General features: G+C 40.2%; 1 protein-coding gene across 3 annotated transcripts in view; it reads left to right on the top strand.

Annotated features, from left to right (window-relative positions):
• The window catches only part of KDM4C (lysine demethylase 4C), a 226921-nt gene that overhangs the window by 120252 nt on the left and 92819 nt on the right, over positions 1-13850 (top strand). For all 3 annotated transcript variants that reach the window (XM_063129271.1, XM_063129270.1, XM_063129269.1), the window contains 3 exons: positions 1830-2068; positions 3528-3844; positions 7374-7485. In XM_063129271.1, the coding sequence (XP_062985341.1) occupies positions 1830-2068; positions 3528-3844; positions 7374-7485 (668 nt within the window). The remainder of the gene's footprint in view (positions 1-1829; positions 2069-3527; positions 3845-7373; positions 7486-13850) is intronic.

The raw sequence follows: 13850 nt of genomic DNA, 5'->3' as shown, positions 1-13850 counted from the left end.
TCCAACCCACCCACCCCCAACAACAACCCACTATAAGTGTGTTCCACTTGAAGCAAATGTGTACTATTTAATCATCAGTCGACATAATTTTTTGCACTTACAATTTCAGAACCTTTGGGTTTTAATATTTGTGTCACATAATTGTCCAGTGATGTTCTTGTATTGCTATAGAGCTTGGCATCTTTATTATACAACTGCCATTTGCACTTGGCAGAGAAATTATTTTCTTGTCAGTACAACCCTTATTTATCTGGATAGCCAATTTAAAAGTTAAAATTAAAAATGGAGACATTATAGTAATTATGTTGAAAGTTTTATCAGATGAGTGCATGCACTGAATTTATTCACTATGCTAAACCTGTGGATGCATTTCTGTGCTGCTTAATTAGGAGACTTGGCACAAGTGCAAACACAGCAGGAGATGCACATCCCCCAAATGAAGATAAAATGTTTGTTCAGTTTCACCTCTGCTGTAATATGTCAAGGAAATATATGATAATTTTGATTCTGGGAATAATATGCCTTCCAAATAGAATCCCATAAGTACAGAAATACCAACTCAAGGAAAATAGTGTGGTGATAATGTTTGTGTTCTGTGCTACAGGTTGTGTTACCTTGGTACAAGGTATTTATATAAAAATGGAGATCATAGTAGTGGCAGTAAATAACTTGTGATATAGGTTTTTAAAGTGCAGGCCATGTTCCACATATCTTGTATGTGCTACTGCCAGACAGATGATTCGTGCTGGCAGCTTTGATAGTGATACATATTCCCTATCAACCAGTGGGAAATGTATGGGAGACCCAGCCCAGAAGTAGTCCTTCCCTCTAGTCCGAGATATGCCAACACTTTGCACATGGTCAAATACTGCTGACTTTGACATGTTCTTGAATTGAGTCTTAACATTGAAAATAGAATCTGAGGCTGCAGCATGGCTCAAATGAAGTCCTTGTGGCAATAATAAGATGGCTCTTTGGAAGCAAATGAAAAGTTAATGATCCTTTTCTATTTCCATATCTTATCTTCCAAAATAGGCAACTTTCTTGTGTGATAGGCTTGTTTTAAGCAGAATACATTGAAAGGTAGCAATTCTTCCTTGTATAGAAGCAGCATGCACCGTACTGTTATAAAAGCTGCACAATTCGTTTACCAGGTTAACATATAACAGAATCAATCTTTAAAGCAATGCTTTGGAATGCTGTTCTCTTTTATCCCATTGTTGATTGTGCCTAATCTTAACATCTAGATATTAATGCTAAAATATTGTCATCTTCATTAGTAATAGCTTCTTGAATGTGTGTTATAAGTTTTCCCTAATTCAGATTCTGGTAGCTATTGTTAAAGCTGCATGTGCAACTGATGAAAATTAATGATTTTTGTGTGTGTGCGTGGATGGAGTGGGGGTAAATGAGGGTACAAACAAGTAGTCAGTCAAAATGTCTTATACACTTCGGGATTTGAGCATCATTGTCAAAGTTTAATGCAATTGAGAGATTGCTGTAATGCACTTAAGTTAGTCTTTGTCACGTTCTAAAGAATGTTTCACCAAGTAACTGGTTTTGGAACTTGCTTCAACAGAGTTACTTATGGGGTTTTTTAGTTTTTATAACTAGGTTTAAAGAACTATAATAACAGATTAAAAGGTTAAATTCAATCAATTGTTAATCTATCACTTAATAAATTGTAAACACTATCTCTGTACAAAAAAGATGAAAAATTGTCAGTTTTTTTACTCCTTTAAGCAGGTGAAAGGGACATTTATATTGGTAGATATTTTATCTTACCCTAGCCAGACATTCTGTTCTGACAGCAGTATCTCTTATAACAGCTTCCAGCACACCCGATCACGATCAAAAAAGCTTAAAACTCCAGAGGACAAGAAGGTATCAACCATAGTGGTTGGTACAGAAATCATAGCCACCGAAGCAGCTACAGATAGCTTCAAGGTCAAAGAAAAGCCATCAGAAAAAGTAAAGCCAGTAAACACAGGAGTGCCTTCTGGGGAAGAACAAGACGCAAGCAGGATGCAGATAGATCAGAATTTATTGGATAACAGAAAGGTCTCAGGTGAGATGAATGATATTTATTTCCCCTAGAATTCATAGGCAGTTGATACTGCGATCCCATAAATCTGCAAGGGAGAAGCTATACCCTGGGTTCCTGCATAACAGCTCTTAAACCGTGCACTGCTGCTATACAGCGATGGAAATTTGAAGTGTTTACAAATGTAAAGCAAATTGGGGCATGAGCACTTGCCTATTAATAATTTGTCAATACTAAGAGTTAGTAGAGCCGTAACGTTGCTTCAATACAAGTGTAATGGTGCAGGCAACAACTATTGGCAACCTCTCTCCTAAGCACTTACTATTTACTTTTGGATTTAGATTTTTATCCCATGTTTTCCAAAAGGCTTTGGGGTGGGTAACAATGTATGAAATAAACAATGAACTCCTGAAATATAAAGTACACTTAGAAACAAGTCAGCTGCTAAAAGAGCCATCAGAAGGTAAAGATACAGATCTCATACTGCTCAGTTTCTCACAGTGACCCATACAGCCTACTGCCTCTCACAATCTTCACCACTTGAGATGTTGCACCTATTTCTTATTCCCTTCTGCCAGACAGTTACCCCATCACAGTGACCCCACAAGTAGCAAGTTCCTCCTTCACTTAAGGATTGGATTGTTATATTAACAAAGAACAAAGGATCTGCTGGCACCTAAAGATATAGCATTGGAGTCGGATCCAGTATTTGCCTCTTGTGGATAGAAGAGCTCCCTCCATTCACAGATGGCTTCTGATCCATGGGAACATTTCCACTAGTGGAATGGAGGAGGCTGCATTTGTTAATTCCTTGGGCATGTCTACACCATACTTTTATCTCGGGGTTGTCCCTGGATCGTCCCTGTGCATCCAAATTATGCTCAGGGGATCCCAGGGGCAAGCAGGGATGACCTCTCCATTTTCCTGGTATAACTGAGACCTCGGTTATCCTGATTTTGCCCGCGGTCCAAATGCAAACTACATAGGTTTAGGTCATGGTGTGATGAGGAAACTTGGAGGTGCCTCTTTTGGAGGTGCTTCTCTTACTGAGGATATATTAAGCTCCAGAAATGTAATACTCAAGGAGAAGTAAGTTAAGGGGTGGAGACAAATGGTTCCAGCCCCAGGAACCCATGCACAGTCCCCACACAGCCTATCCATGTGGAATTGCTTGCATAATTGCTTTAAAAGTTTACCGATGAGCTTCAAATATTATGCTGGGAATGGCCCTTTATTTAACTTGAGAAAACTTACAGGATTCAGCCCATGAAATGCTACTACTGTTGCATGACTACTATCCATCCTTTTGAATGCATGGAGAGTGTGTACATCAGGAGTGTTTAATGGATTTGAATTCTAAATATTATCCCACCTGAAATGTCTGCAAACATATCTTTTCTGTTTAGTGATCAAAAACATTAATGATTCTTTAAAAAAAAGAAGAAGCCTATGTTGCCTTCATGCTGAAATTTTCTTTTCTTAGGTAACAACTCTTCAAGCTCACATCTAAGTCATAGTCCTCTAATGAAACAAATACATTTGGAAGTTAAAGAGAAAGGAGACTCTGGCTTTGTGTCCATTTGTTCTGAAGAATCTGCACTGGCTTTGTGTTCACCTGTTAACCGTAATCAGGAAGAAGATTTTCAAACTTCAACAACTTCAAGACGGACACTTGACTATGTTTCTTCTGAAGCTGAGAGCTTGGAGAGAGAAGAAACTAGCAGTGTGTCCACAGAAGAGGATGATATCAGTGATAGTGAAAGCAGTGAAAATGGCTTGGAACCTGGAGAAATATCACTGGTAAAGGGAAATGAAAATAATTTAAACTTATCTGATAAATTCATTGTTTCATGGTCTATATTCAAAATTGCATGAAATGTCACTGGATTTCAAAGTGTTTGGCACAGAATTCTGAGGTCATTTTATTATTATCTATACATATTTTATCTTCCCGCTTAACACTTATCTGTGTAATGTGCTTTGCATTCCATTTCATTCCAATCTCACAGTAATCCTCTGAGTTGGATTATTTGTGCAGGGTTTTTTTTGGAGGGGGGATATGCTAACACAAGAAAAAAATGATTATTTAATGAAAACTTTCTGTTGGTAAAGGCTAGGTATTATCTTCCCATACTTTGTTTTGAAATGGTTGAAATTTCCTGTTACCTACAGTAAGTCATGGAAATAAATTAGCCAATAATAATAATATAAACTATATGGACAGACACAATACATGGACTATCCGGGCAAACACAATACAGCTGCAAAAATAATTCAACAACAACTAGCCATCAAATTCAACCTCATCAGACAACCTATACCATACTATACATAGTCACCTGAAGCAATCTTGGAAAATGCAGATCATAAAATATACTGAGACAAAACAATTCATATGGACAAGACAATACCTTGCAACCGGCCAGACATAACAGTTATAGGCAAAAAAGAAAAACATGCATACTTCATTGACATAGCAATAACTAATGACAAAACCGTTGCAGAAAAGGAAGAGGAAAAGAGAGAAGGTCAGTTATTCCGTTAGACACATCAGTTACTGGCATCACATCAAAAAACTTTACAGAAAACCTTCAGAATCTGAGCACATCAAAATACATCTACACAAACATCCAGAAAGCAGTCATACTTAAACATGTTCAATTGTTAGGCAAAGCCCATCATGTCTGTCTAGAAAAACCACCACGAGCGAGAAAGAGATCATCATCATCATCATCGTTGTATAGGGCTTTACAGTATTCACTGTGCTTATAAATTCTCAGCGACATTTGAAATAGCCCAGCAAGGTAGTTCAGTATTACTTATTCTTCAGCCAAGGTTCCTAGAGCAACTTACAATGGTCAGACATAAGACAGTCCTTCCTCATAGGTTGACGAACTAAAAGACAGCGTAAAAGGAAAGAGTATTGGGAGAGTGAAGGAGAAAAGCAAGTAAAGGCATTAGATTCTTAGTTGTAAAGTTCAGCAGGTCATGGGGTTGAATCTAAACACAGCGGAAGGGCTTCTGCCTGGAGCTGTATCCGGGCACAATGGAGGGTGCTGCTCCCTCAGCAGTAGCAGTCAGTAGCAGGAGAGGGGAGGAGGCTCTCAGCTGGAGTTGTATCCAGGCACCATAGAGATGCCTGTCTCCTGCTTCCTTTCCCTTTGATGGCCTCAGCAGTGGCAGTTGGTAGAATGACATGGGGGTGGTGGTGGGGTTTTTCTCAGCTGGAGCTGTATCTGACCAGATGGAGGGATGCCTGACCGCTGCTTCTTCTCACTCTAATGCCCTCTGATTGTAATGGTGAGGTGTGTGTGAGGCTGAAAGAGTAGTAGATTGCCTGAGGCCACCAAGCGAGCTTGTGGTTATTAAGGTGATATTTTGAACTCGTGATATTGCAGATTGCTCTTGTTAGTCCTTACATCACATTAAATTATTGTTCATATCTTATTTTATTCTGTAAAGCATCCATTTTAGATTCTTTAGTTGTAAATGTTGATGTGAATGGGACTTCAAGAAATAATAGCATAGCGGCTTTCACTAACTTGGAGGCTAGATCTGCTTTTGGCACCCGCAGAGAGCAGCCCATTTTGGATTGCCAGATGTTCCTAAGAGAGTGGAAAATATACTTTAGCGCTAAGAATAAAGCAGCACTTGCCCTTTTACTGACATAAATAGCGAACTCATCATTGTTTTACAGAGAGACGAGAGTTAACAGTCCCCAAAGCCCGTCCTTCTGTTTTAATATAAAGCACTAATAAACATCTTCTCAGTGGTGAGATTCTGCATTACAGCTTATGTTTAATTCATTTGCTTGGGTACTTTTTAGCTATTCCTAAGTGGGTTTTCAAATATTTTCCAATATGTTTGCATGCTGTGTCTGTCTTGTAGTTGCACAAAAGCATTTTATAGGGATGCTATGGAAAAAGTGGTCTCTTTGCATTTCGGCACAGTTAACATTGCTTTGTTTAATGAGTTCACTATATTCTTTAATCATAGGAGCAGCTGCACCACATTAGGCTAATGATCCTTCCAGGTCAGTGTCCTGCTTCCTTCAGTGGCCAGACCTGGCTGCCTCAGGAAGTGTCTGACAGCTGCAGGGTACTAATAGAGTATTCCATTTCCTATCAGGCATGGTCACTCTCCTGAATGCCAAGCTTTATGAGTTATCTAGGAATTGGAAAAGAATACTTGAAAAGAGTACTTGAATACTACCTACTAACTTAATTGATACTCAACATTTTCTATACTGAATAGAGTTTAGCAGGTGTGCAAAATCCCACAAAATATCCTGTTGAGGACATTTGTTTTAATCATGAAAATACCAGCATTTATTAAATAAAGTTACCTTTAAATTTGACTATCACCATTGCGGAGATAAACTTCAAAATGTGACTAGAAAAATCATTACTTCTATCCATTTACTTCTTCCCTGAAATAGTAGTGTGGGCTCGCTTTAACCTGAAGGCTTCCTTCTTATACGCTATCCCTGTTATGAAAAGGTAATGGTGGAGCTTGGCATCAACATATAGGTCTAACGTATAGGTCTCTAGAAGAGTTACCAGCATCTGCAGACACAGAATTTGCCAGAAATGGTGCCAGAAATGGGGTTTCTCAAACAGAGCCAATTAAGCTGCTATGGCTGTTACAATAGCAGAAACTGCATGTTCTTGGAGAAACATCTAATTTCTTATCTTTGGGGGGGGAAGTATATTCTGCAGAAAAGAGGCTATGAAATCATCTCCAAAAGTTTTGAATTCTTTTTACCAGAGGACACAAAAGAGACACTATTTTATTCCCAACTCTTTTTGAGATGGCAAAGATTCTGTTTTAGCTGCTCACCACTTGGCTGTGTTCTGGTAGTTCCCATGCTAAACAGAGGTCTATCAAATCTTTCACAAGAGCTGCAAATTCTAAATGAAATTTTGTCCAAACTATTCTCAGAACTTGTGGGCATGCATTTTCAGCACTGAGTGTCACACAATACTTTCATCTGAAACAACAATAAAAACCACTGCTGCCATTTCTGTTTTTCTCTCTTGAGTACTAGACCACTCAGTTGCATTGGCATTGCAAACTTTGAGGCTACATACCATTTTCTAGCCATTGTAATACTGTCATTTTTACCACTTCATCTTAACTGTAATCTAAATCTTGCAAAAATGTTTTAAGACCAGTAATCATTCTTCATCTTCCCTAATGAGAGATGTGTAACATACCTTTATGAAAGCAAGAACTAACTGTATAATGCAATTCATACTTTCTCTCTCCTACACTTTAGGACGCGTTCAGTCTATCTTAAATGAAATAAAATGTACATTGTCTCTTTTAGGTAACTGAAGGGGAAAGAACAAAAACATCTAAAAGTTGGCGTCATCCACTAAACAAGCCCCCTGCCAGATCTCCTATGACGCTGGTTAAACAGCAGGCAATAAGTGATGAAGGTGAGCATTCTTTTAAAACCCCTTCTAATAATATATCTTTCAGCCATTATAAATGCATCTGCATACAGTTTAACTGTTGCACAATGCTGGAGATAAAAGGATATTTGACCATGTGCCAAAAATTCTACTGCTTCAAAATGAACTGCATTAAAAGCTTTCAGCATGCTTCCTTAATGCAGGATTAATTTTTTTGGTACTTTCCCACCCTTCTTTTCTCTTAAACCCTTCTAAACACATTAGAAGGGGCTTGTAAGAAGCTCAGAACAGTATGAAGTCGCTTAAATACTACATGGAGGATGAAAGCTCGTTCAGCAACCAGATACTCTTTGTTGGATTTCTCAGCAATTAGCTTTGGCACAGAACATTACACTTTATTGTATAAAGGCAAGCAGAGTTAAACAGGCTACCTCTGCATCTTCTGAACCAAAAGAGGACAACTTTGCTTTTTGTTCTCTTTTACGAATATCCAGCTGGGTCTTGTAACGAGTCTGATTTTCCAGGAGATCATGGTTATTACCATGACTCTGATGCAGTTTGCACAATTAAACAATCTTCAGTTTGTTAACCATGGGTTGCTTGGGAGCACATGGAAGTGAGTGATCCGCTCTCCCTCTTCTGCTGCACTAAATAACCCAGGGACACCCAGTCCTTGGGTTGTTCTTTGCAACATGTGAACTCAGAACTCTGGGTTGTTGAGGGAGAAGCAAGTTAGAACCCATGGGTTGTTTAATTGTGTGAACCAGTCACTGGGTTGGATCCAAGGAAACAGAAGCAGAAGGAAAATAACTGCTTCAACGACCAGTGATCTCTTCTCGTACACTTCTTTTTAAAATTGACCATATTGGTTTTTAACATTTCAACAAAAACAAGTCTGTGCTTGTTCATTCATTTGTTCTTTCTCTTTGTATGGTGTATTCAGTTGGGAAGGAAGGTTGTGCTTACAGTTAAAAGATATTAAATCTTCTGCCTTGAAAAATGTATGTTGCACTATTTTTTTGTTAATTCCGTATTAAAATTCAGTTAAAATGTTATTTTTTTTCAATCTGAGGACAAGAGGCCTATATTGACTGGTTTTGATAATGTAGTCCTATAATACAGTAAGCTGAATTTATAATTTAGTGAGCTTTCTTTTATATATGTGGACAGAGCACTCCAACCTTAAGACAGATGGAAAATCCTGATCCCCCACATGTTAGCCTGTCCCTAATAATAATAATAATAATAATAATAATGACTTCTCAGGGTTAGTGAACAGAAAGAAACATGCTGGAATGATGCAAGTCCATATTTATTCTTAGTTTTATGTATTGATTTGGATTTCTGTCCTGATCTGTTACCAGGGCCCATGAGATAGTGACCCAATAAAGCAAAAAGCCAGTGAAAAACAGAAATAGAACAGTGTCACTCAGAATCATAAATCAGTAGAAATGGAAGAATACACAACCTCCATCTCCTCACCCAGTTAAGTCAAAGCCAAAAGCACGCTGAAGAAGAGTGGAGAAAACTACTTTCTGTTATTTCCCCCACCCCACACCAAGAGTTGGGGTAGTAGAAGAGAGATGAATAGCATATTTAATGCAAGGTTGAGAGGGTTAGTCCACCTGATACTATAAGCATTTGTTCAGGTAATTAGTAACTGTAAATAATAATAGAGGATGCAGAGTAGAGAAGCTTTGAGAATGTCCTCAGGTTCATGGCCTGCTTTATTTAATTCCAGCATACATATATTTATTTATTTATTTAATTACATTTATATACCGCCCCACAGCCGAAGCTCTCTGGGCGGTTTACAACATTTAAAAATAGTAAACATTAAAAGTATACAATTTAAAAACACACACACACACACACATAAAAACAGTATAAAAACAACAGTATCCATTTAAAAACAACAATTGTGGGTCCATTAAAAACAAACTTAACGTTGTTAAATGCTGTTAAAATGCTGTTAAAAATGCCTGGGAGAAGAGAAAAGTCTTGACCTGGCGCCGAAAAGATAACAATGTTGGCGCCAGGCGAGCCTCATCAGGGAGATCATTCCACAGTCGGGGGGCCACCACTGAAAAGGCCCTCTCCCTTGTTGCCATCCTCCGAGCTTCCCTTGGAGTAGGCACTCGGAGGAGGACCTTAGATGTTGAGCGCAGTGTACGGGTAGGTTCATGTCGGGAGAGGCGTTCCATCAGGTATTGTGGTCCCAAGCCATGTAGGGCTTTATAGGTTAAGACCAGCACCTTGAATTGGGCTCGGAAACATATAGGCAGCCAATGCAAGCGGGCCAGAATCGGTGTTACATGCTCAAACCTCCCTGTTCCAGCTATCAATCTGGCCGCCGCATTTTGCACAAGCTGCAGCTTCCGGACCGTCTTCAAAGGCAGCCCCATGTAGAGGGCATTGCAGTAATCTAATTTGGAAGTTACCAGAGTATGGACAACTGAAGCTAGGTTATCCCTGTCCAGATAGGGGCGTAGCTGGGCCACCAACCGAAGTTGGTAGAAAGCACTCCGTGCCACCGAGGCCACCTGAGCCTCAAGTGACAAAGATGGTTCTAGGAGAACCCCCAAGCTACGAACCTGCTCCTTCAGGGGGAGTGCAACCCCATCCAGAACCGGTTGAACACCCCCCATCCGATCAGAGGAACCACCCACCAGCAGCATCTCAGTCTTGTCTGGATTGAGCTTCAGTTTATTAGCCCTCATCCAGTCCATTGTCGCAGCCAAGCACCGGTTCAGCACATCCACAGCCACACCTGATGAGGATGAAAAGGAGCAGTAGAGCTGCGTGTCGTCAGCGTACTGATGACAACGCACTCCAAAACTCCGGATGACCGCACCCAACGGTTTCATGTACATGTTAAACAGCATGGGGGACAAGACCGATCCCTGCGGAACTCCATACTGAAGAGTCCACGGGGCCGAGCAATGTCCCCCAAGCACCACCTTCTGGAGCCGTCCTGCTAAGTAGGAGCGGAACCACTGCAATGCAGTGCCCCCCACTCCCAACTCAGCCAGACGTTCCAGAAGGATACCATGGTCGACGGTATCGAAAGCCGCTGAGAGATCAAGGAGAATCAACAAAGTCACACTCCCCCTGTCCTTCTCCCGACATAGGTCATCATACAGGGCGACCAAGGCTAACCAGTAGCATATGTCAATAGCATCATGCATTGTTTTCTGTTCTTGCTGAATTCTGCGTGAACTATAAGAAGTTGGCATTAAAATATAAATAAGTAATATCAGTGCCATATCTGAAATATATTGGCTATACCAGACCTATATATTATAATTTTCTACATTAAGAGCGCTGCTGGAAGATACTCTATGTTAGAAATGGAGGTTGATAACGTAACTACATCACCCTACTAGAATTTTTAGAACTTAAAGGACTTTATGAGTAATCACAGTACATCACAGCTGCACCTAGGACTACTGAGTTATGTCTAGGGATGTATGAAAATTCTGTTGCGGTGTGTGTCAAAAACTGACAGATTTTTCCAATTTGGCCTGTGGATTTCATTCCATTTCCCTCCGCTGGCATCTGTAGTGAGTCGAGCCAATGTGCAGATTCTGTATTATTTTTAACAGAAGCAATGTGCACAATTTAGGGGAGGATCTTGAAATTTGCACAAATGGTGTCATAATTTTATATTATTTTTTATTGGCAATGTTGCACAAGTCCACCAGACTGCTATGTAACCTTCTTTCGTTTGGGAAGTGGGGAAGTGGAGGATTAAATTGACAAGTTCTTTGATAAGTATGGAATACAGCTGTCCTGGGCTAAACAAAGTAGTGTGCAGAGAGAATGAAACTGACAAGGATATTGACAAGAGGGAAATGTGCAGGGGTTACATAGCACATATCGCCACATATATATATATATATATATATATATATATATATATATATATATGACAATATTTGGATAAATGGCAACTCCCCCACCCCCCCAAAAATGCGCAAAATATTTCTGGAATCGGAAAAAAATGGCTACAGTCCGCTGCTGCTTACTGCAATGGAAGCCCCCAGAATCTTGTCGGGCATAAGTGGAATGGAATTTCCAGCATCACACATCCTTAGTTATATTTGGTTGTGCCATCGCCCACGTGAGTTCAAGAACTCTCTTCTAGGACTTCATATTGTGCATTTAGAAAATAGTGTGTGCCCCCTATCCTGCATTAGTACTTTTTGAATATTGCTTGGTGTTTACTTACTTAGATTGTAAATTGTGGCTCTAGTAAGGCTAATTATAGGCATTGTAGTGGCAAGGCTGATATAATTGTCTCATGGCTGCTGGCCAACTATTCCTTTGTTAAGCTGATTGCTGGTTAAAAGTTCAGGATAATGGTAATTTTTTCATCAATGAGAATTAAACAGGAAATGATACCTTGGTAGCTGGGAATCTGTTTGGATTGATATCCAATAGAACTTGGAGAAGGTGCAGGATGATAGAGTTTTATAAAACTGTGCATGATGTGAAGAAAGTGGACGGAAAGAAGTTTTCTTCCCCCTCTCATCTTCTATAAGAATAGTGTAAGGCTTCTTAATCAACATCTACCAGACTGATTTTGCTCATTTTTGTTTTAAACTTAAGCTTGAGCAGTGTAGACATGCAGAAAAGTTTGAAAGTTCGAAAAGTTCAAAGCTTGAGCTTTAATAGCGCCAGGCAGGAAGGGCAGCCTCTCTGGCAGTGCGATGATAGACAGCTTTACTCAGCCAATCAGTGTGGTACTAAGGCAGGTCCTTGCTGCATCTGTATGGTTAGGCTGTTGCCGCCACTGAGGAGGGGGAAGGAGATGGAAGCAGTCAATCAGGGCACGTGAGGGAGGGGCAGGGCCATACTGCGAACACATTTTGGAGGGGGAATTCACTATGGATGAGCTATATTTGCATTATTTGTGAGCCCCTCTGTGATGAGGGGACTGAGGGTCAAAGAAATGAAAGGAGCAGGACTACTAGCGCCCATGGCAACATGGGCTTTACACTAGTAATACTAGAACACTGGATCATCCAATGAAGCTGAGTGTTGGGAGAAGTACTTATTCATACAGAGCATAGTTAAATTATGGAATTCACTGCAACAAGTTGTGGTAATGGCCACCAATCTAGAAGGTTTTTGAAGTGGATTAGACAAATTCAGGCTATCAATGGCTATTGGTCATGATGACTATATTATTGATTGCATTGCATTGCATTTATATCCCACCTTTTTTCCAACCAAAGTACTCAAGGCGGCATACATAATACTCCTCTCTATTTCTGTCCTCACAACAACAACCCTGTGAGGTAGGTTGGGCTGAGAGTCTGTGACTAGCCCAAAGTCACCCAGTGCAACCTCCAGTATCAAAGGCAGCACGCTTTTGAATACCAACCATGAGGAACAACTGCTTGCCCTCATAGCCTGCTTCTTCACTTCACATAGTCACCTAGTTGTCCATTGTGGGAAACAGGATGTGGGACTAAATAGATTTTTGTTCTGAACTAGCAAAGTTCTCCTTTTGTTAGGGCTGCAAACTTCTCAAATTGACCATTTCAACCATAATGGATTCTTTTTTCATAGGGGCAACTGACTGATCTTTTCCCCCCTCCAGTTTGAGTTTGTTCCTTTTCGGCTAAGCCTTTTGCAATCTTCCTCCACACCCTATGTTCAGGAGCCACCAACTCTCTTCACCTCTCTTCATGCACATCTAAGTATGCACATTGCTGTGCAGCATAGCGGATTCTGTCAGGTGAGGGCTCCTGGTCTGCAACGGAGCTGCCTGCAACTGAAGAGTGCAATTCTGCCTAGCCATTGACCTCTGCTCAGTTCCCCAAGTTGCTCTATTTGAGTGGTTCCTTCCCCACCACATGTCACTGCATCCCCCCCTTTTTATGTGCATGTTCTTCTTTCTGCCACCCCTACACTCCTTTCTTTAGGCTGTATAACTCAAGAAGGTACAGTAAAACCTAGGAATGAAAACAACTCCAAGAATCCATACTATATGAGGAATAGTGAAGCTATTCAGGCCTCTAACAAGAGAGAATAAATTACTACTATTTCCACGAATTGTTCTTTTTAATCCAACTCATTCAGAAATAACCATGAGTTCATGTTGGCAAAAGCTTTAATGATCAGTTTCAGTGGCCACACCCATCCACAACACATCAATACCAAAAGGCTTTCACGTTCCCCTTCACAAGTGATTTGCATTAGGCACCCATGGGCTAACATTAGACTAGTCCAGCAGATTCTATGTATAGGGAGAAGGCAAATATATCTAGCAGTGTAGTTCAAAAATGTTGGGAATAACTGTGCTACACGAGGGACTGCATCCTAAAAATCCCTCCCACTCTTTTCTCCTCACCTGGCAATATTCTAACAAGGATGCCTCA

The sequence above is a fragment of the Elgaria multicarinata genome, chromosome 6 (genome assembly GCF_023053635.1).
Source record: "Elgaria multicarinata webbii isolate HBS135686 ecotype San Diego chromosome 6, rElgMul1.1.pri, whole genome shotgun sequence".
Taxonomy (NCBI): domain Eukaryota; kingdom Metazoa; phylum Chordata; class Lepidosauria; order Squamata; family Anguidae; genus Elgaria; species Elgaria multicarinata.
This window is presented reverse-complemented; position numbering and strand designations above follow the sequence as displayed.